The sequence below is a fragment of the Phalacrocorax aristotelis genome, chromosome 2 (genome assembly GCF_949628215.1).
Source record: "Phalacrocorax aristotelis chromosome 2, bGulAri2.1, whole genome shotgun sequence".
Taxonomy (NCBI): domain Eukaryota; kingdom Metazoa; phylum Chordata; class Aves; order Suliformes; family Phalacrocoracidae; genus Phalacrocorax; species Phalacrocorax aristotelis.
The window spans coordinates 102,212,448-102,235,860 of record NC_134277.1 but is presented as its reverse complement, the minus strand read 5'-3'; the positions used below and the strand labels follow the sequence as shown (position 1 = coordinate 102,235,860).

The 23,413-nt window shown below is 43.5% G+C and overlaps 1 protein-coding gene across 4 annotated transcripts in view; it reads left to right on the top strand.

The window, feature by feature from the left end:
• Positions 1-22,063, top strand: part of CARMIL1 (capping protein regulator and myosin 1 linker 1) — a 200,993-nt gene extending 178,930 nt beyond the window's left edge. The window contains exons 32-38 of one of the 4 annotated variants that reach the window (XM_075084536.1): positions 88-194; positions 3,003-3,435; positions 8,564-8,642; positions 11,448-11,681; positions 14,386-14,520; positions 17,137-17,283; positions 21,442-22,063. In XM_075084536.1, coding sequence (XP_074940637.1) covers positions 88-194; positions 3,003-3,435; positions 8,564-8,642; positions 11,448-11,681; positions 14,386-14,520; positions 17,137-17,283; positions 21,442-21,494 — 1,188 coding nt within the window. In that variant the 3' untranslated portion in view covers positions 21,495-22,063. The remainder of the gene's footprint in view (positions 1-87; positions 195-3,002; positions 3,436-8,563; positions 8,643-11,447; positions 11,682-14,385; positions 14,521-17,136; positions 17,284-21,441) is intronic. The other 3 variants (XM_075084538.1, XM_075084537.1, XM_075084539.1) reach the window with 3 other exon arrangements.
• Positions 22,064-23,413: the final 1,350 nt, after the last annotated feature.

Genomic DNA, 23,413 nt, shown 5'->3' with positions numbered 1-23,413 from the left:
TTTATGACATCTTAACTCTTAGTTATTATCATTGAAACACATATGCTTAGATTATTATATACCAGAGAGAGTTTTTTCTTCTGCCAGGTGTCTGCTGGAGTGCCTCTAGAAGGAGATCAGAATGGCCTCATGGGGAGAGTGGATGAAGGCGTGGACGAATTTTTCACTAAGAAAGTGACAAAAATGGATTCAAAGTAAGTTCAAATTTATTTTTGTTTTAAATTAAATAAAAAAAAATAAAATCCATCCTGATAGCTGGGCAAGTAACATTTCTAAGTTGTATTTTACTTCTGTTCCCAATATCCAGGGTCGCTGTTGTAAAAGTCAGAAAATACCTTAGTAGTCAAGACATTGTGAATTCAATTACCCTCCCTTAAAAATGACTACTTTGGAATAAATTGCTTTAATATACCATGTGGGGAGGGTTATTGACTAGTGTGTATTTTTATAATTCAGTTGACTTCATTTTACCCTTCAGTGGAGCTCATCAGAGCTGAAGCAGAGCTGTGTATTGGTTGAGGATGGTCCCCTCCAGTGCTAGTCATACACACAGGTGTCTCTGTCTAGTAAGGACTGCTGTTGGGCACAGTGTTTTGAGAGATGACAGTAGATTTATGTTGTTTTAAAAACATGTTAAAGATGTGTTTGACCAATTTGTAATATTCCAGGTTTAGGCAATACATTAATCTGAAAGATACGTCTCCTTCAGCTTTATATAAGGGTTATACAGCTTATACAACTGCTTTGTAGCTGGCTGTACATTTACAGAATGATGCATCTAGATGTTCTTGCATTCATACATGTTTGTGCACATACACACAGACACACACACACACACACACACACAGAGACACGTACATAAATGAGAAAGCTAGGGCGTTTTCCATACAACTTGAAATGATCCCTTCTGTGCTGTGTGTGACATCCATTAAGGAAAATGGTAGGTGTTAACTGGTAGATAACTGTGGCAGGAAAAGCAAATGTTTTAAAGTCACTGTGAGTTATAAATATCTATAGTGACATGTGAAGCCATGTGTGATATACTATGAGTAGTGGTAAAATTATGGTAGCTTTGAAAAAGTGGATTAGCTGGGTTAAGTTCAGAGTGCTTATAGACGACTGCATCCTCCTGTGCTTCCCTTGGGCACCTGCCAGCAGCTTGTTTCAGATGTCCCTCTGAGCTTGCAGTATCCCTGTGTGCCTGTCCCTGGCCGTGCCCATTGCTAAGGATCTTGGCTCCATTTGCTGCACCGGTGGCTCTCTCTCCAGCTGGGGTGCTCTTACGCAGACATGTTATGTGCCCAGCTTTCCTCTCAAGGGTGAATACTCTGCTTCTAAGATGCCTATAGAAAATCTTACTGGCAGGTGGGTTGTTTTGGGGTTGGGTTTGGGGTTTTTTTTTTTTTGAGATTGAGTATCTGCACTATAAAGGAGACCTCTCTGTGTTCCTTGCTGAGAGAAGGTGGCTGCACCAACTAGTTCCATTTCAAGCAGGGTCCTTTAGGGACAAGGTACCCCAAAAGCTCTGTGAATTATGTGCCTGGATCAGTTGTTCTCCTTTTACTAATGGGCAGGTACAAACCGGAGGTAGCACATTGTAGAAAGAGAGCAGAGTGAAATTGTATGTTGTGGTGGGTTGACCCTGGCTGGATGCCAGGTGCCCATCAAAGCTGCTCTTATCACTCCCCTCCTCAGCTGGACAGGGGAGAGAAAATATAAGCAGAGACTCGTGGGTTGAGATAAGGACAGGGAGAGATCACCCACCAGTTACCACCATGGGCAAAGCAGACTCAGCCTGGGGCAATTAGTTTAATTTACTACCAATCAAATCAGAGCAGGGCAATGAGAAATAAAAACTAAATCTTAAAACACCTTCTTCCCAGGCTCAACTTCACTCCCAATTTTCTCTGCCTCCTTCCCCGACAGTGGCACAGGGGGACAGGGAATGGGGGTTGCGATCAGTTCATCGCATCTTGTCTCTACCGCTCCCTCCTCCTCACTCTCTTCCTCTGTTCCAGCATGGGGTCCAATCCACGGGAGACAGTTCTTCATGAACTGCTACGGCGTGGGTCCCTTCCACAAGGTGCAGTCCTTAAGGAACAGACTGCTCCAGTGTGGGTCCACCACAGCGACACAAGTCCTGCCAGCAAACCTGCTCTAGAGTGGGCTCCTCTCTCCACGGGGCACAGGTCCTGCCAGGAGCCTGCTCCAGCACAGGCTTCCCACAGGATCACAGCCTCCTTTAGGCATCCACCTGTTCCGGCATGGGGTCCTGCATGGGCTGCAAGTGGATATCTGCTCCACCATTAACCTCCATGGGCTGCAGGGGGACAGCCTGCCTCACCATTGTCTTCACCATGGGCTGCAGGGGAATCTCTGCTCTGGTGCCTGGAGCACCTCCTCCCCCTCCTTCTGCACTGACCTTGGTGTCTGCAGGGTTGTGTTTCTCACATGTTCAAACTCCTTTCCCCAGCTACAGTTGCTATTGCGCAGCAGTTTCTCCCCCTTCTTAAATATGTTATTCCAGAGGCGCTACCACCGTTGATGAGTTGGCTTGGCCTTGGCAAGTGGTGGGTACTCCTTGGAGCCAGCTGGTCATTGGCTCTATCAAATATGGGGGAAGCTTCTAGCTTCACAGAAGCCACCCCTGTAGCCCCACTGCTACCAAAACCATGCCACGCCATCCCAATACATAAGTGCACAGACAGCTTGGGCAGAGCTGTCTGGTGTTGGAAACAGCTGGGTGCCCAGTGCAGATGAAACAGCTGCCTCTCTTCATTATACCATGCACAAGACCAGCACAGGAATCCTCAAGACAGTATGATCAATGTTAATTGTGCAGTTTTTAATTTAGAGGCACCAGCAAATGACTGGGCCTGGGGCAATGTATGGAGCATACGAAAGATTGGCTTTGCCCAGGAGAAGTCATTTGGTACTATTTCAGAGAGATAGAGGAGGGGAGTGGAGAAGAGTTTAAAATGTCTGTGTCTATCTTTTATTAGGAGACCATCAACTAAAAGCTCAGACAGCATTGAGCCCAGTGAAGCAGGTGATGAGAAGAAGAAAAGGGACTCAAGGAAGAGTGGCTTCCTTAACTTAATCAAATCAAGAGGCTCCAAATCGGAACGTCCCCAGACTGTGTTGGTGGCAGAGGAGCCCTCCTCACCCAAGGCTGCTGCAAAAAGTCCAGCTGTGGACACAAGCAAGAAGGAGGTAAAGCCTGCAGAGCAGAACGGTGGTACAGAGCGATCTGAGGAATTAAAGACGCCAGACTCACTCGAGGAGGTGCAGCCAGACGATGCAACAAAAGCTGAGAGGGGTGACAGCAAAGGAAGCCCACAAGGAGGCCGGAGGTATGGCGTGCAGGTGATGGGCAGTGGACTTCTCGCAGAAATGAAAGCCAAGCAGGAGAAGAGAGCAGCCTCTGCTCAGAAGGTGAAGGCAATTTGATTTCTCTTGAGTTGTTGAAGAGCAGGAGTTAGGTGTCTTCAAGGGCGGTGGGTTGGGTCTACAAGGGTTAGTGGCTGGGGCTTGACACATCAGTCCTGCTTTCCAACAGGGATTATGGTGTTCCTGCAAGAGGATTTCTCTCTGCTGTGGTGGTGAACACAAATACCCTGGCCAAGGACCAGACCACACACATGGAGCAGGAGGTGCATCCTTAAGCCTGCGCTTTCTCCCCTCTTGTGGAGGAGGTGGCAACAGCTCTTGTGCTTGATGTCAGGCCATCACAAGCACAGAAGAGGAGATGTAATTGTTTTCATGTATTACAGAGTAATTTTTTTGGGTGGCTACTAAGCACATCTTGGATGTCTCCACTCTATGTGATGTGTGATTTGTTCACGTGTAATGGAAGTGTGCTTTGTGAAAGGTAAAGGTAGGACAGACTTATTCTGTGCCCCCTCTACACCGGTACCTCAGGTGTTTGGCAGAGTGAACTGCAGTGGTTGCTATCTGTACTCTTCTCTTTCGGAAGGTGATGTAGAAAGATGGAGAGATGTACTGTATTTTAAATTATGTATTCCATGCAGAGAAGTAAATCTGGCTTCCAGACACTGTTTACATCTATTCAGCTTATACTTCTCTTGTTGTACTTTTTTATTTTTATGTCCTTTTGTACCACACCTAACTATTTTTATGCGTTTGATTTCTGTATTTCAAATACTAACACTCAAAGAAAATAAGCATGCATTAAAAAAAAATTAACCTGTTCCCAATTATCTGTCCAGATTCCCTTCACTCTCTCTAATTTTCTCCTCTGTGAAGTGCTGATGCTGGGCAGGAGCCCTGCCCTCACTTCACAAATGTGCAGAGTGGAATATCCTTATTTTGACCTATTTTGTCTGATGCCCATTTCCAATTGACCTTCCTCATCATCATCCCCTGCTTCCTCCCAGCTGCAGTTGGCATGTTCCAAAGTTACCAAAGGATCAGCTTTTTTTCATTCTTCTCTTCTTAAACATGCAGGGCACTCAGATGCTATCCATTCCCCACCATTATCCCCTGTAATTTGGAAGGTGTTACCTTACGACAAAGCTCATCTGCAAGCTTTGCTGTGTTTTCCTTCCTTTAACACATGGCAAAATTGTCTTGCTGTGACTCAGCAAGGCACCCAAAGGTCATTTTTTACCTTTCTTTATAGTCTTACACTGATTGCCATCATGTCTGAACCATTCCTGCAGACACTGGAGCCTTGTAATAAGCAGATTCAAATCAACACAGTAGTAGTCTGTGGCTCATTAAAGGGATCCTTAGCATAAAACTGATTTTTCTAAAGAAATGACCAATTCCCATCTTTCTCATTGGTGCTGAGTAGTGCCCATGGATAGTCTCATTGATTTCTAAAACACCATGTTTTCAAGTGAAATGCCATATGATTTTAAATAAGAGTGGTATGCTCTTGTCTGTAACTTATAAAATACTAAGCTACTCCAGATAATATAAATTCTTACAACTGGATAAATTGTGTATGCTTAGTGCTTTTCAAGGTCTTAACACGCCATCGAAAGTTAGTCAGATCTGGAATCATGTGGCTGAGGTAGAATATTAGCATGTGTAATATTTTTTAAGTGGGGAGAGTAAAAGACCCCTTCGATTGATGAGCTTTCCTAACATTGCCTGAGAACTTGAATATCACTTATCAAAATGAAAAGCTGTTACCTTTTCCCAGTGTGTTTTTCCACTCTTCACTTTTTTACTGGTTGGAGAGGTTACCCCTCTTCTTCCAGGTTCAATTTTCAAGAAAATAATGTTATTGATCTCTTTTTTGTTAGATTTTGTAAAAAATTATATTTATGGAATGCAAAAGTAGGTCTTTTTTTGTTTCGTTATTTGAAGAGTAACAAGAAAACTGAATTGAAATATAGGAATCTCTACACAGCAGGGCACTGAGTTTTCCATTCTTAATGTTGCCCAGACCACACAAAATTGAACGGCTGTTCCAAAGAATTTTTCACATACTTCATCCTAGATAGCAATATCACATAATTCAGGATTGTGCTTTTTTTTATTCATTATGTTCATGAAGGTGAAAATCATACAGTATCCTGATTGTTGAGCTACAGAAGACAGCATCCCACTGCTGCTACATTGTTTAGGATGGGTATGACATCAACTTCCCTAATATCTTCAAATTTATCGGAATTCCAGTATGACAGAAAATTGTCTTTTCCTCTAAGGTACAGATGGCTGCTTATATTCTGGGCTATTTTACGTGAAAACAAAGCCAGAAGGAATTTACTATTTCATTCATACCATACCGCAGTCTTGTTACAGATACAAGTGATGAGCAGGTGCACAGTAGATGGAAAGATGGTAAAGGCATTTTTGTTTTCTTTTGCTGAGAATACAACGTGCAAATTGGCATTAATGGTAGAGACAAGTATTTGCGCATTAGTGTTGCCTCTAGGCCTACATAGAAAGAACTTTTAGCTCCATCTAGTGTTTACAGACTGAATTTTTAAATACCTCGAGCAAGACCTATGAGCAGACCAAGATCATCTGTAACTTGTTTATTCACTCTTGATGGCACCCAACTCTGCAGTATTTCCCAACCTTGCCTGAATTGTGATTAAAAGTAGAGCCTGGTCATTATTTATCTACATGATAAATTCACCTGCATTTATCTGACATGATTGACAGCTTCTCGGTAAATTTTTGCAGCATTTAGTGTTGTCTTGGGACCATAAGCAGTTTGTGATGTGTGTACAGTAGGTACCCAAACATGCTAACGTCCTAATTGCATTATTAAGTACGACACTAATAGATGCCAGCACTGGCTTTTGCACTTGCCTCTGTACATGGTCATATTTCCCCAGTAGTTCCATAACGAGGGAGGAAGGAGTTATAGTGAAATTAGATTTCGTATTGTCATGCAGATCTCAAGTCATTTACCGTAGCAAAGTGTTATGCATACATCTTCAATGTTTTCATAGGAAAATGAGTATTTCAGTGAAGGTTCACTGGAATTCACATTCCGTGAAGAAATTGTTGGTAAATTCCATTCTCAAAAGTATTTTTTTCTAAGGTATGGAAGAAAAAACCAGTGAGTGGAGAGTGGTATTCCCTTCAAAAATACATAGCCAAGACAGTCTTACAAAGAAAGACATGGCTTTAGGAGATGGAGAGGTGAGAATTTAGCCAAAATATCAATGATGGTCAAGAAATGGGAATAAAAACTGAATTCTCACTCTGTGGTACAAAGCATAATGTCCCTGGAAGGGACTTTGTTTTGTCTGTATGGGTACTGTAACTTACCATTCTGGCCCTTCAAGTCATGGCATTTCTAGACTGCTTCTGCTCAGAAGACTTTGTTGTTTGGCTTACACGTGTTTTTTAACATGACTTTATGCTTAAAACCTTTAGAAATATCATCCCTCAGAGTGGATAGTTATAGCTGTATTGGGGTAGTTTTACAGTACAGGAAGCTCAATGACAATTCTAATAGTACCATTCTTAATGCGGCATGGCCATTTTAAGTGCACACCTATACTTCGTGGAGAGGTCAGAAGGTAGCATTACCCTGCCAGGTCTTATACAGAAATGGCAGGCACTCAGCATCTCCATCCTTTTCTTTGTTGTATTTAAGAGAGGCTTTGTTTTAGGAGCTGTGAGATTACATGAGCAAAATTGAGGTATCAGTAAATCTGTAAGGCCAACCAGACTGTTTTCTGCATTGCACCCCAGAATCTGCTTCTCTTGAAAAGCCTGTGTTGAATTACCACCACATGGGAAAGACACATGGCCAGCATGGGATATTTAGAGATCATTCCTCCATGTTTATATTTAAAATAATATTTTCACTCTCCTGCTACTTGTAACCATTCTCTTCCTTCCTACATTTCTATATTTCCTGTTGTCCAGTCTTTATCTGTGTGCTATACCTAGCAGTCTTTCAGATTGTAAGTTCCAAAAGGCAGTGATCATATTTGATGTATGCTACATGGCATGTGGTGGAGGTTTCTGAACACTATGGGACAGTCATATCCCAGCACGAGTCATAGACTTGGTGTTGGAGTAGTAGTCCAGTGTCCTGAACATGTTAACACGGCTTACGTGTGGGTATATAACCAAATGCAATGGTCATCAGCACAAATAGTTTGCTTTGAGTCATTTGCCACACTAAATGTCTTGAAATAGAAAATCAAGATCAAGATCGAAACTGCCTACAAAAGTCTATCCGCACCTTTTTGGTTTCAGAAAAAAACCTCAGTATTTTGCCTAGTCTTATCTTTATAAGGCTTTCTGTCACAGTATATCCTGCTCTTACTTCTATGCGCTTTTTGTATCCTCCCATTTATCCCTTTGCTTAAGCTTTGGTAGCAGGTAAGACAGTAAAAGGAGGCTAGTTCTTTTGCAAGCACGTTGGCTGCGTATCTAAACTTCTCTTGGTGAATACACAGGTTTCAAGCTCACTTAGGCTTGACAACAAAGTCTTTGCACCTTTTCTTTTGAGGCAAGGTTGTTAAGAAAGCTATTCCTGAGAACAGAAGACTTGGTAAAATACCAGTACATAAACAAGAGGCCCCCTTCCTTCAGAGGTGCTGAGCATCCAGCAGCCCTTATGGTGGATAGCTTTAAACACCTTTCAAGAAGTAAGGTTTTTAAAGAAATCCTGTAAACATGTGGGCACTGCTGCTTCTATAGTTGTAAATTTACCTAAAATAAGTTATTCTTGTATGTGGAAGAACATGCAATCCATTCAACAGTCTTATATTCCAAATCTAGATCTTCTGAAAAAGAATTTTAATTTTAAACCTAAACAAAGAATTTTAAAAGAGGGAACTATCTTTGGAGAAAAGACTGTTTACAACTAGCAACTTTAGTTTCAGCTCCGGTGGCAGGGTGTCATTGCAGCTTTGCTAGATGTGTGGCAGTATTAGAAATCAAATCAGTGTAATTTTCTTCCTACTTGGATCTCCAAGACCTGAAATAGAAACAAGGAGACAGAATCTACTTTCTCTGCCTTATGGCTTCCAAATTAGAGCTTTTTTCGTAACAGAACCACTGAGTTGTATTAATTACAGGTATATTATTAATACAAGAGCTTCTCTTACTCTTTCAGAAACTTGGGAATGACACAACTACCAGAGAGTCTTTTGACACGGCAGTGAGCTCAGAACGACTGGATGGAAGTGGCACAGGTACATTTTGGTTTTCCTGGTATAAACTCTTTCTCGAAAATGCAAAATGCCTAACCTCAAAATCTCACTTCCCTCTCCAGATTGTATGCCTACAGCTGCTTAAGCAAAATATGAGCTGCTGCTAAGTGGAAAGGATTAGAAACAAATCTCGCTTTTTGTTTTGTGTTTGACAGCACTTTTCATGAAGTCAGCTCTAGGGCTGAGTTGACGGCTCAGCTTTTACTCTTGTGCTCCACATGGCGAAGGAGGGAAGGTCCTCGGTGCATGTGCCTGGGGCACCTTCAAAAGGGAGCTGAGTTGTAATGGGATCAGCAAAGCTGAAGCTGAACCCAGGAGCCAGCAAAACTATCTGTGCATGAAGAAGTGAAACTCCTGAATACACCTAAACATGACCAGTTTGTAAGGTTTATAGTAGTCAGCACAGGTACCAGCCTGAGTTGTCCTATCTTCCAGCTGTTGGAATAGACATCTCATAGGCAGTGGCAGCTGGCTCTTCCCAGGGTTTACCTAGCTTGACTGAAGCCAGGGCTCTCTGCAGAGCTGTGGAGGCCCCTGGCACTGAACACATGCATTAAACGACTCTCCATCATGTACAAAGTGGAGTCTAGCCTTGCAGTGCTTACAGCACCAATTCCCTCTGCACCTAGTCCTGCCATGCCTTTGTCAAGCTGTAGCCCTGTCAGTGCCTACAATGTAGCCATCTCAGGACAAGATGAAATTACGGTCCTTGTTCATATTTTTGGGACTGGCCAGTGAAGTGTTCAGAAAGGATTCAGCTCTGGTGGTTTGTGCATACTACCCTCACTGGACTTAAGAGTGGGCTGAACTAGGAAATCCAGGTCTCATTTCTCAACAGCAAGTGGTAGGTACCCTGCAAGCACAGCACACAGGGTTGCCAAAACATACAGAAGCAAGGCTGAAATCAAAATGCAAATGCGGCCATCTTGGCTGAGCGCTTCAGAAATCAATTTTGAAGTTTTATACCTTTTTAAAGCTAGTTTTAAAAGACAGCATATTCAGAGCATGCTGAACTCTGTAAATCAGAGCTTTTAAAGCCTGCTTGTCTTTTGAGGAGGACCTTGTATACTATACATGTCTCCTGATATCATCAAACTGAAATCAGAGGAGCAAGAATAGTCTGTGCCTGAGGCATTGGTAGCAGCTGGGAGTGTCTGACTCCAGTTTTTCTCTGGTCCTTGTCTCTGTATATGACACATTTCACCCCCACCTCACTGCACTGTGCATGCCTGTTCCTTTTGGCCTCCAGCTGTCAGTTCTTTCTTTACCACTCTTGCTTGAGAGCTCCCCGAGGCTGCTCTTTGCTGCAGCAACTACAGTTTGTCTTTGTTTTGGGTTAATTTGTTTTAACTTACTGGGTTCTAACAATATTAGCTGGCCTGGGGTTAGGAAGGCAAGGAAGAGAGTTAATGGAAAGTTGCTGGATGTTGCTACAGGAAAGCTATAGATAGTGATGCAGAAGGAGATTAAGGGGTTTTTTTATTCCTTGCTTCACGTCTGGATGTTGCCTGCTTTTTTGTATGCACACACGCACAAGTGGAGAAGGTGGCCTGCTGTTTCACGTGCTACATGAAAGTCTATTGCGTGCATGCAGACACAAACTCTCCCTGTCACGCACTGACACAAATATATAAGCACCACACAGCTCTCTATGGTTTGCCAGAGTTTAACTCCAGCTGGGCTGAAAAACAGCTACATAAGCTGGAAAAACATATTGGAGATTGGCTTGCAACAAACTATATCAGCACTCCCCTCCCTCCCACTGCCATTAAAGTATTGGCGCTCAGCACTTTTGTAACAAGTAGGATTTCTGAATGGGAATAGCAGGTAGGTAGGTCAAGTCAGCATCTGTGAGCATGTACTTGGCTTTGCCAAGTACCAAAACTACTAGTCTGCATTTCAGTTGGTCTGTAATTCTCTTCTGAGAAAAAAGATGTGACAATTGTTGAAAGTCCCAAGCTACCATACAAGTTCCAAGATTATCATTATGTCTGCTACATACAAGCCTTCAACCTTCTGAAAGCTGCAGAATAGGAAAGTAGGGCAGGCATTTTGCTTGTTTGCAACCTAGCGTCCAGCAGGCTTTCTACCAACTTGCACAGCTAGATCAGACTGATTCATTGCTTGGAAGTCAGTGTAGCTTTATCTGTAAGTACCTTGGTCTTTGGGATAAATATGTTGATAAACTTGCTAATATGTGGAAACCAGAATCCATATACAGTGATATTAGATAAATCAAAATATTATATCAAGAATACTTTGGTCTCGGCTAAGTTTCAAAACCTCCTCTAGAGTTTGCTAAAGGCAACAAATAACAAGATGTAGCCTGCTGATCGCACGTTTGGGATTTATTTTCTGGGCCAGGATTTCTCTGTTGATCTTGGATACCCAACCTTTTCTCTGTAGAGGAACAAAACAGCCAAAAGCTGCCTCTTCCACTGATCCATTGCTGCTTCTCAGCAGGTGGCTGTACCATCTGCTTCCAGAAATATGAAGGAAGAATGAGGTCCAGGCAGCCATCACCCCAAATATATTAAAAAGGGGAAGATGCCATCAACTCTGAGGCAAATGAATTATGAAGCTTAGCACGTGTAAGAACTCTAGTGGTTTTAGATGCTTTTCTTAAAGTGATTTTGAATGAAATGTTAGAGAGGGTCCCCTTAACCACTCACACGGCAGTGCAGCAGTGATACATGAGCTAATGATGGTATTTTCCACTCAAGCATATCTGTGCACAGAGCCTTCCGTGTTGCAGGAGACTTTATTTTATGTGTCTATTTATTTTAGTGCCTAAACTCCAGCAGACCCTTCCAGAGAGTCGGTTTGCCTCGAATAAAGGTGACTCCATCTCAGCATCATCAGAAAAAAATTCAAAAGCTGAACCAAAGGCAGAAGCTGGTGCAAAGGCAAGAAGCTCTTCCAATACACCAACCAGCCCAAAACCCCCACTGCAGTCAACAAAGCCCAGCCTGGCAGGACGACCCACGGTGCCACAGAAACCACGCTCTGCCATTCGTACTGGTGAGGAGCTCTTCTGGGCGTTCATTATCCCCAGCTGGGTACTTCTGAGTGGTGTTTGTGTGGGCTGTGGAGGAGACACCCGTAGCCACATCCTGAACAGAAGTTAAATGTAGAGGGACAGGTTCTTCAGTCACTTGCTCCTGACCTGCATCCGTCTTTTCCACTTCCCTCTGCCGTAATTCGAATAAACTTATTAAAATGTTTTAATCTGTGATCTGCAATAGTAAAACCTGAGGAGAAGCAATAGCAGCGGTAGCAGAGCTGTTTTGAGTTAGCCTGCTTTCACGGAAGAGGACAGCATAGAAAGCTACTTCAGCATCAAAATCCTATTGTAGTAGCACCACCAAAAATAACTGTATTTTCTCTAAACACCTGGCTCTAAACACTAAAGCCCTTGGGGTTTTCTGGCAGGCTATTCTCAGCCCCTCCAGCAAATGCCTGTTATTCTTAGTAACTTGCACAAACCCATTGTCTCTCACTCTCTTTTTCCTTGTTTTGCCTTTGTTTCTTTCCTTATTGCTTTTGACTGGAAATAATTGTAATCATGCTTTTATAACTCTGCAAGACTGCCAGTTGAATGACTATTAACTTCTGCTCTGTCCTAACGTCTTTCCCAGATATTATCTTAAGGTTTCCAGTAGTGGGAAATATTTCACCAGATCTCCCGTACATTTGTCTGTTCGAAATTTAATATGCCAGTGTCACAACCCCCTTTTGCCAAAGTACAGCCCCTGCAGTTGAAGGGAATTAAATGCTAGTTACTGACTCCCCCAGCAGCTATGGCAAATACAGCTTATTGCTAATGACTGAAAAATGTGAGCTTAGCCATCTGTAAGGGCTTGCAGACCTCTAGGCTTTTTCCATACTCACTGTTGACCTTAGCAAGATGTCATTTTTGGTGAAGATGAGGGGGTAGAGGGATATCATAGCCTCTTCCCTGCCCTTGATGTGTACCTGAGCATTACTTAGTCTGCACTCTAGTGGGTAGAGTGCTTTTCAAGTACAGAATCACCTTCAGGTTTTAGATGGCTTTAATTTTATTTTATTGGCCATTTTAGAAATGGTCATAAAAATGAGGTGCTGGGTAAGATGCTCATGAAAATTAATACAGTAGGAAAGTAGGGCTTATTTGGTGATGCTTAATCTGTAAAATAGGCAGTGTGTTTTCTCAAAATCTTAATTATCAGGAAGACCTGAGCTATCTGTTTCTGCCAGCTCCCATTTCCTGCACAGAGAGCATACTTAACAAAGAGAGTAATTAATATTTGCTCGTAATAGGCCAGCTCCTCAGGTGGCAGCAAAAGCAGCACTATCTCTGCTGCAGTCTAACTTCTATCCTAGTCCTTGTAGCAACCTGCTGGCTAAGCACGCCCAGGCAATGTGATGAGGAAGCCGAGCAATAACCCTATTTATGCTATTGCTCCTGCCGTTGTTTCCAGTGGTGTGGCCAAACTAATGGTAGGAAATTTTTGCTAAGTAATCTGAGGGCAAAGGAGCACAGCTCAGATGTCCAGAAATTATCAAAGACTGAAAATGGTTCCTCAATGAAGCACATAACAGCTTCAGTTCAGAAATATGTAGCTGTGTTTGCCAAGCGCTGTGCTCGTCCATATGTTGATACCGAGCTTCCCAAAGCAACTGGCCTCACAGGCACATCAAAAGCATGGAGAAGGTCCAAGAATTAGTGTATTTGTTCAGATCGAGTTGCATTTGGAAAGTCATCACTTTCCTTTGCTGAAAGTAAAAAGATTGACTCCTTTGTGGTGACTTCTCAACAGTGAGATAAATTCCTATTAATTTCCAGTATACCACTGAATTAACTCATTGTACAAGTCTGCAACACAGGTGATACTCTTGAGTTCCTTTTTCCTTCTATCAATACGAATGTGTTTCCTAGTTCCTCTGTTGCATACGTATGCCACTGTTTACTCCTTGTGAAGCAAAAATACAAGCAGTTTAAGTAATCCATTGTGGCTGTACTTCCCTGCTGTCCAAATAAAGGCTGTCTAGTGTAAGACTGAGAAGTCTTCCTCTAAGGACTGTAAAGATGGTAATCGACTTGCCATATATAACGCATATCCAGCCTTTTAGAGAAACAAGACATCCAGATGGTTTAAACTATGGATTTGAATTTAAATTCCAGATTTCCTCAGTCTAGAGGACAAAGAATTTTTTCTAGTTAGAAAATCTTTGCAGATGCTATCATGTTAAGTACAGGCAGTTTATTCCTGGAAGTACAGAGTTCTGTAGGCTATTTATGATATTTGTTTCACTGGTTCACTTTTATGCCTTGTTACTGTGAAACAGGACATCTAAATCGATTGGTTCATTATGTTTCAGGACAATAAAAATATAAATAGAACAAATATTTCCAAAGAGCCATCCAAAATAATTTTCAGCTGTTCTTTACAAATTGCATACTTATATCTTGCAGGAAATTCAGTTGGTCCCATCAGATTTGTATTTGTGCTACACATTAAAAATCCTGAAACTGAGATCTTTGGCTATTAAAATTCTTTCACCTGGACCGAGGGCCATCGTGTGTTCTCTTGACATAATGTAAATTCCTGAATCCTTCTTTCTGACACAGATTCTAGCTGTTTCTTGTGTATTGTTTTGAGGTTTGACCCATCATAACAGCACCATTTCTGTGAGCTACAACGCAAATATAATTTCTCATCCTTTTGTTCATGGTACTCCACAGAGGATGCTCCGGAGTCTCCCTCTGGCCCCAGTTCCCCAAAAGTTGCCCTGCTTCCACCTGTGCTGAAGAAAGTTCCTTCTGATAAAGAAAAGGATGGTCAGAGCAGCCCCACAGTCAGATCATTTTCTCAAGAAGGTAGGAGTGTTGGTATAACTGTTGTTCCAGCATGCTTGTCTTCTACTAGAATTCGATGTGTCATTGTCCCCTGATTTGTTTTCACTTGGAAGAAAAGAGGGTTACTTATTTGGAGGAAAAAAGAGAAAGGAAAGTATATCTGGTCACCTCTTCCTTACCCTCTCCACCCATGGGTTGGTGCTCTGTATTTTCTTCCTTTGATAAACCAGGTGAAAGATTAATCCCTTGGAATTAATTATGGAGCTGAACAATCAAGGGACTCTTGTGTATATTATGGTTTAGTTTGGTGCTGATTGATATTAGTCACACACAACAATGTGAAATGCTGCTCTGTGGTTCAGTACATTACCAGGGGAGCGGCCGTGACTTTGCTCCTCGCAGCCAGCCTGTTCCTCTGCATGTACTCCTGCTTTCTGTGGGGTCACTGCATGTGACTGAATTCACCTCCTCCTCAGGCAATGAGTCTCTGTGTGCCAGCACAGGGCTTGACACCTTTTATGCACAACAGTAGGCTGCTGCCTTGTCTTTGCTGCTTTTCATGTGTGCACTGGATCTCTACGTTTGCTGATGCATTTGCTTGTCCATAGCTGGCTCTTAGAAGAGGTGAGGCTTCCTCTGATAGCATAGGGTATGTGGAGAAGTAGTCACAGAATTATTGCTCAACGTGGTGTTAGCTGGCACAGATTACAAGGTTTGACATCTGGGTGAGACCTCTTACTTCCTGGGACTCTACTCAAGAAAGACAGTGAGCCCCATTTCCATTCCAAGGTGATTCCCATCACTTAAGCTGTGAGACAAAGGGGTGCTTTTTCACACTCTGCCAGTAGCTTTTCTGAGTGTAGGGTGGGGGCAGATGAGTCAAGGCAGATACGTAATATGGGTCATGAAGACTGAGCAGTTGTGCTGCCCACGGAGCCCACCATTACCCTCTAGGTGAGAGGAGGGGCAAAGCCATCCTCAGGATGGTCCAGAGGTATATTTTGAGAAGTTTCTCCCTTTCTCCTGAAACTACCGTTGCCATTATGAAACAACTTATCTCACAGTCTGGGTTTTGCTCTGCTTGGAAAATAGTTGCTGTGGTGGCTACTGTTTGGTGACTGCATGTCAGCACATGTCAGGTATCTCTCTACAGACTGTGGCTCTCACTTCAGCCACCTGTATGATGCTGTTGAGTTGTCCTTGTGTCATAAAAGTAGCCCAGCAGAACCACCACAGTCTTGCTGAGTTATGTAGAGCTAGTAGGACATGGCACACCCAAGGTTCTCTGCCATGCCTGGAAAGGGCTGAGGGTTCAGGCAGTCCGTGTTACCAAAAGCTGCAGCAGTTTGCGACTCAGGGTCCAGAAAAGACACCAGGGTGTCTGAAGTGCCCCCGGTGGCTGGGGCGTTATGAGGGCTGTAAGGCAGAACAGTGTCTGGCTTTGTTCCTGCCTTTGGTCCCATCAGAGCCTGTGTTGAGACAGGTGAACTGGGCTACAGCTTAGGGATCAGAGTCACTACACTGGTGCTGTCGTGTTGAGAATGGTTGCAGTCAAAGGCTCGTGCCACAGCAGACTCTCAGCTGCTGTCTGATAACTGCTTATGCTAGAGTCCTTGTTTTCTCACCAGCTTTTCATCAGACTGTGAGAGAGCTTCTTACTGCATAACTAGAGAAACACAATGTAATGGGACTTGTTGCAGATTTATTTTAACTTGAGATTAACCTCACCATTTCTGTGCGATATGCCTTCTCCATCTCCCTGCCATGAGAGGGGACACATTGGAGAAGCAGGGAATATGGGATCGTAGGTACAATCCCTTTGTGTTACAGCAGTCTCTGACACGACAGATTTGACAGGGTTTTGCAGTTTGTGGTTGTCACATGAGAAGGAGGACAATCGCTTTATTTTTAAAATGTGTTTGCTGTTTGAAACTCCTTACTCAGAAGGGGTCAGACACTGTACTTTCCTCACTCCTTGCTCCCTTAGACCTCAACAGACTACTTGGCCAAACACAGGGTTTTCTAGTTGCCTCTACATTGCACTGTACGAATTCTACCAGTAATAGTTTAGAATGGCTAAAATTAGATTTCCAGGTCCTTACGGAGCTGCTGTGCTTTGCATAAAATTGCTCAGGAAAGAGTAAATTCTGTTTCTTTTATTTTTTTTATTCTTTTTCAGGTTTTTTCTTTTTTTCTGTTACTGTTCTGCTTCCTCATTCAGTCATTCCTACGTCCTTGCTTTCTGCCACCTTTCAGGCTAGCATGCTCAATTAATTTCTGCAACTGGTAAATCACTGCAAATCTGCCTAAGTTAGTAAACAAAATTATATCTCCTGGAAAAGAAAGCTGCAAATTACGTGATACTTGATTATGAAATTGCTTTATATTAATGAGTTTAACTGTACTTTGTGGGACAATCTCAGAATACACCTCTTTACAGAGCGTACCTGTAAGATTGGGCTGCAGTTACCAACATGCGCAAATATCTGGACTAAATTAAGCAAGCATATTGATTACTACTCTTTGAACAAGTGATTAAATGGGATGGATAAGTGAAATTATTTGTATTTCTTTATATGGATATATGTGGGCCTACAGAACAGCTTAGGGGTATAAATGAATCGTTTTTCCTGCTAGAGCAAACAGGAGATTGTCAAAAAAGAGATACAGCTCATGACTGCGCCAAGCCACCTGGCAGCGTGAAAACCACTTCGGGGCAGTACTCTACCAGTGCAGAAGAGGAGGCTAATGGGCTTGGGCAGAGGAAAGCACAGCCCACTTCTGGTTAGAAGTTTTCATTTTTCATTGGGACGGTGCTTGATAACTGGCACTAACAATCGTTAAGAAACGGTAATAGCAAAGAACCACAAAAGGGGGGGTGTTTGTCATTGGATTAAGAGAAAGGTAAAAATCTTACGGGATGCTACACATCTTTACATCCCCATGGGAACTACGTGGCATGAAAAAATTTCCGGATTAGAAATGTGTGTGCATTTTTCCTTTGTGGCAACACCAGTGACCAGTACCACGTAGAACCTGCAGCCCCGCTGTGGAAGAGGGCTCGTTACAAGCCGTGGTTGCTCATTGCAGTGATGCTGGCACACTGCTGTGTAAGTAAGTACGCTGCAGGTAGACTCTCCACTGCTCTGTGTGCTTACATACCTTTCTTTTTAAGATGTATGCACTGAAGTATTTCAAAATACATTTCAGCCTGAATATTGTTAGTGCCAGTTTCAGTACATCACTCACAAAACCATTTGAGAACAGGATAAATAGGATTTTTTTGATGTAGTACTTGGATTTTCAGCTGCATAAACAAACAAAAAACCACCAAAAGGACCCAAACTCAGCGCTCTGCTGCACGCTTAAGCCGTGCTTCCTGAAGAGCAGCTTTGACTTACAGTGAATTCATACAGTAGGCTATAAAAATGTTTGGTTGATCTATGTGTTATTAAAATATAAAAGCTCTTGTTCTCAAATGGTACGTGTTTACATGCTTCTCTTTACCTCTTAACTGGTTTGTTTAAACAATGATTCAAAATTGCTTTTTTTCTGAAGTATTTTAATGAGGTATTTCAACATCTTATGCAATTACATTTACCCACAGTTTTACTATTTATAAGACATCATGTATCCCTTTTGTAACATCCTCAGCCCAAAACGTATAAACTGATTTCATATTATAGAATCAAACGTAGCTCACCCAAACTTGCAATCTCTCCTCCCCATCATAATCAAATCTTAGAACTAACTAAAATATAATAATATCTCTCTGTTAAGGTAAGTTTCAAAAGCTGAGGTGCTGCCACAGATCTACCCACGTCACCTGTGTATGGTTTCACGGGGGCAAGGGTAAGCTCTTGTGGCAGAAGCCTGCTTGCAGTATGTGGACTTAAATGCATGATATATTTTTCAGGCATTTTTGGGGCAAACTACCTGTCTTAGTTTATCAGGCCATAAACTAAAATGGCTGCTGCAGGATGTGTTCTGGGTTTTATTTCAAGAGTGAATGGAGACCAAACAAAGGCCATGTAATTGTGGTGAATGGAGCTAAATCCAGTTGGCGGCCGGTCACGAGTGGGACTCCCCAGGGCTCAGAACTGGGGCCAGTTCTGTTGAATATCTTTATCAATGATCTGGATGAGGGGATTGAGTGCGCCCTCGGTAAGTTTGCAGGTGACACCAAGTTGGGTGGGAGTGTTGATCTGCTCAAGGGTAGGAAGGCTCTGCAGGGGGACCTGGACAGGCTGGATCGATGGGCCAAGACCAATTGTATGAGGTTTAACAAGGCCAAGTGCCGGGTCTTGCACTTGGGTCACAACAACCCCATGCAACGCTCCAGGCTTGGGGAAGAGTGGCTGGAGAGCTGCCTGGTGGAGAAGGACCTGGGGGTGCTGGTCAACAGCTGGCTGAACATGAGCCAGCAGTGTTGCCCAGGTGGGCAAGGAGGCCAACAGCGTCCTGGCTTGTATCAGGAATAGTGTGGCCAGCAGGAGCAGGGAGGTGATCGTGCCCCTGTACTCGGCACTGGTGAGGCCGCACCTCAAATGCCGTGTTCAGTTTTGGGCCCCTCAGTACAAGAAGGGCATTGAGTTGCTGGAACATGACCAGAGAAGGGCAACGAAGCTGGTGAAGGGTCTGGAGCACAGGTCTTGTGAGGAGCAGCTAAGGGAGCTGGGGCTGTTTAGCCTGGAGAAGAGGAGGCTGAGGGGAGACCTTATCGCTCTCTACAACTACCTGAAAGGAGGTTGTAGCGAGGTGGATGTTGGTCTCTTCTCCCAAGTAACAAGCGATAGAACAAGAGGAAATGGCTTCAAGCTACATTGGGGCGGGGTTTGATTGGATACTAGGAAAAATGTCTTCACTGAAAGAGTGGTCAGGCATTGGAACAGGCCACCCAGAGAGGTGGTTGAGTCACCATCCCTGGAGGTATTTAAAAGACACGTAGATGTGACACTTCAGGGCATGGTGTAGGAGGAGTGGGGGTGTTGGGTTGACAGTTGGACTTGATGATCCTAGAGGTCTTTTCCAACCTTAATGATTCTATGATTGTATAATTACTAGGAGTACAGGTATCAAGAATGACTCAAAAATTTCCAGGCACCTATTTCTTTGAGAACCAGTGGTGTTTGGGAAGGTGGAAATGCCTAATTTTTTTTTTTTTTAAACAGAATTTAGGTATCTTAATCCTCTCCAAATCCATTGAATAGCTTTACAAACCTTTCTCAAAATCATTTCTTCCTCTTTCCCAGCTTGCAAAGGCGGGATAAGAGTGCAGTGAGTGTGTAGCTGGTGGCTGTCATTTCCTCCCATGTTTTGGCTAGCACAAATAAGGAAATGGGTATTTTGGACTCAGGAGAACTATTTGGTTAGCAAATAGTGTGTGTGGAGGTGGGTCTTCACAAGATGTGTCCTGGATGTGTCTATTCTGTTTTCATCATGGCAGGGATCCAGGACTAGACAATGTCTGTGCCAAACAAAAACGGGCCAGAGCTTTCTGTCCCGTTGCACGGCCTGTTGGCACGCACCAGCACTGCCTGGGGGGTCGTGCTGGCCCCCAGGGATACAGGGAGCATCCCTGCTGAGGCTGCCCCAGCAGCTCAGCAGCATCGGCTCCCTTAGGATTCCTCTCTGTATTTTCCACATTCCTGGCAGACCCTAACACAGCCTGGTACGATTTGAAATGGCCGCGGAGATGCGGCATCCTGCTGCCTGTGTGCCCCTGCTGTGGCTGGAGCTGCGCGCTGGTGACAGGGCAGGCTGTCCTTTGCGGTGGTGAGGCTCTGGGTGAGCGATACACAGGGAAGGAGAGGTGGTGCTTCATGGCCACCTCGGTTGCTGGTGCCTTGTTAAGAGAGACGTGCACAAATGTGAACAGGCACGAGGATCAAGGCAAACCAAAGGCAGATGTCTTTAACTGAAATGGTGGAACAAAGAAGGTCTCGTAACTGTAACATTTAATTTTGTGGGGGTGAAGTGAGATGACTTGCAACCAAATCACATTTAAGGGCCACTGTGTGTTTAAAGGTTCATTTTAATTGGAAATATGAGATTTCTAAGGCTATCAATCCTTGTGTAACGTTACCCCCATTGATGTGTTTAAGAACTCAGTTGTTACCATAGCAATTGTAGACCACTGATTAGATCAGAAATCTTAACAAGGTTTTACAACCTTCTTTCCCATTTATCTCAAAGCTTATAGGTTTGGGGAAAACCCTGGCCTCACTGAGATTTGAGAGTGCTGGGTGAACACAATGGGTAGTGTTTGCATTTAGATCATGGGAAGTGGGTATGTCCTCCTGCGTGGAGAAACACTGCTGAGCACAGCAGGGTGCAGAGGCCGGAGTCTCAGCTGGAGGAGATGTAGGTTGGTCTCAGAGCCATGGGCGTCCCCGTCAGGACCTGGCAGTGCTGGTAGGGCAGGGAGCAGCAGTTCAGGTTACTTGGGTGCCAGGGTGAATGTCCATCCTGATTAAGGCTGCTGAGTCAAAAGGAGAACATAGATGTGTCCTGCCTGGGACGTGCGCCACTGGTCTGAGGGATATCCACCTGCGCAGTCAGGAGTGCATCGTCTGAGATGCAGCCCAGCTAGAAAAAAGAATGCTTTTCTGGTTTTGAAGTGGTGTGATGAGAAGAAAGTCTCCAGGCTGTTTCTAACTGTAATGTTTATCCGTGTCACAGTGAAGTACTGAGTTACATATTTCACGTTTGGCTGCTTGCCAACCAACGGTGGAATAAAGTTTGCTCAAACCCTCTCTCTTCTCTCTCACCTTTTTCTGGGTTGACGAGTTAATGTGCCTGTGCTACTCCCACTAGTGCAAATGAGTTCAGTGGGAGCAGGAGCAGGTCCTGTGTGTGCATGAATGACTGGGGTTTTTTATTATTATTTTTCTTCCTTTCTCTTCTGTGATCAATAGTAAGACCTATTTCTCTTTTATTCAGCTGCAAAAAGAAGCCCTGGGCAGCAGTCTCATGAGTTCCAGGAACTGAAGTAGAGGTCCTTAAATGAAGATGGCCATCAGGGAAGCAAGTCCAGTGACTTTGGCGAAGCAGCAGATAAAGATTTTATTTTTGTTTAGCAGTCAGTACAAGTGCTTCGTAGCGCAAGAGCTTTTTATAACAATCAGGGTACAGCAATCAACAGCCCTTCTAGCCAACTGCTCTTTCACCAGATAGTTTCCATGCAGAAAACCTGATCTTCCAATCGTAATTTACAGTACGCTCACTCGGCATTGATTCAGTCCTTAATTTCTGTTCTGTACGACGTGCAGGCATTCCTTTCCATGCCTTTGCTAAAGCCAGCGATTCTTTCATGTATTCTACTTGAATTTCTCTGAAGCAGCTACAAAGAGTGCCCTGTGTTAGGGCGTTTAGAAAGCAAAGCAAAATAACTGGACACTGTCTTACACTACTACACTGTACAGCAGGTAATGTGTTGTACTGCTGAATGTAAATGTGTCAAATCTGCACGTGACTTACCTATAAATATATTCTTGCGGTATGCAATTGCACATTGTAATTATATTAAAAGAGCACACTAATAAAATAATTTGTATAGATTATATATATTAAATGCCTGGGTATGGTTTTTACATTCTCCCACAGGGAGCTTCTTTCTTCCTGTTCTCGTACTGTACATAAAGCTCCAACGCTTACATTTGTGTACTGTCAAAAAGCACAACAGAGAAGGATTTGGATGACGTATAATCATGGTATGCTTCCACATTCATATATTAATGTATATAGTTGATTGGAATGAGGGCAATGGAAATTTTATTAATATTGGTGTTTTCTAGAGGCCTTCCTCAGTTCTGTCTGCATATTAGCTTCCTTTCAATGTGTAATTCTACGAGGAAATAGTTTGACATCTGTAAAAACATTTCAGCTTTTGAGGGAGAGGGTGCAAATTTCACAGCTACCCACTTACATTGCAGGTCCAAGGGATTTTATTCATATGTATATTTGTAACAATAAAAAATGATTTTACAACTGAAACACCAGTCTCTGTTCTTACAGCATTATTTGTGGTCTGACAGTCTCTGCTCTTTGAACAATGTCATTGTGTCAGGTAGGCAAAGCGCGCAGTTAAGACAAAACCCACATAATCTTTTCCTGCTTCTAGTAAGAAGCCTGTTCCTGCTGAAAGGGACACGTACACGTCATCTTCATAAAACTGCTGAAAGAAGATCTCTGCTGATCTGTCAGGATCTTCAGCAAAGCAGCCTTCACATGAGCCAGAAACACCTGCTATCTGAATTCTCTGTTCTGGTTCCAAAGGACAGAAACAAATTGTTTTGGGAACTCTCTCCCAGGAGCAATTTCCCTGGCCCTCCTGTGGCTTCTTGCCTGGGTAGAGATGCTCAGATACCTGTCTGTCAAATGACCTTCTGTCTGATCCTGTTGCTGTGGTTTAACCCCAGCCGGCAACTCAGCCCCACGCAACCGCTCGCTCACTCCCCCACGGTGGGACGGGGGAGAGAATCAGAAGGGTGAAAGTGAGAAAACTCATGGGTGGAGATAAAGAGAGTTTAATAGGTAAAGCACAAGCCATGTGTTTGCATTCACTGCTTCCCATGGGCAGGCAGGTGCTCAGCCATCTCCAGGAAAGCAGGGCTCCATCACGTGTAACAGTTACTTGGGAAGACAAACGCCATCACTCCAAACGTACCCCCCTTCCTTCTTCTTTCCCCAGCCCTATGTGCTGGGCATGATGTCACATGGTATGGGACATCCCTTGGGTCAGTTGGGGTCGGCTGTCCCAGCTGTGTCCCCTCCCAGCTTCTTGTGCACCTGGCAGAGCATGGAGAGCTGAAAAAGTCCTTCACCAGTCCTTGACTAGTTGTCGCACTACTTAGCAACAACTAAAACATCTCTGCGTTGTCAACACTGTTTCCAGCACAAATCCAAAACACAG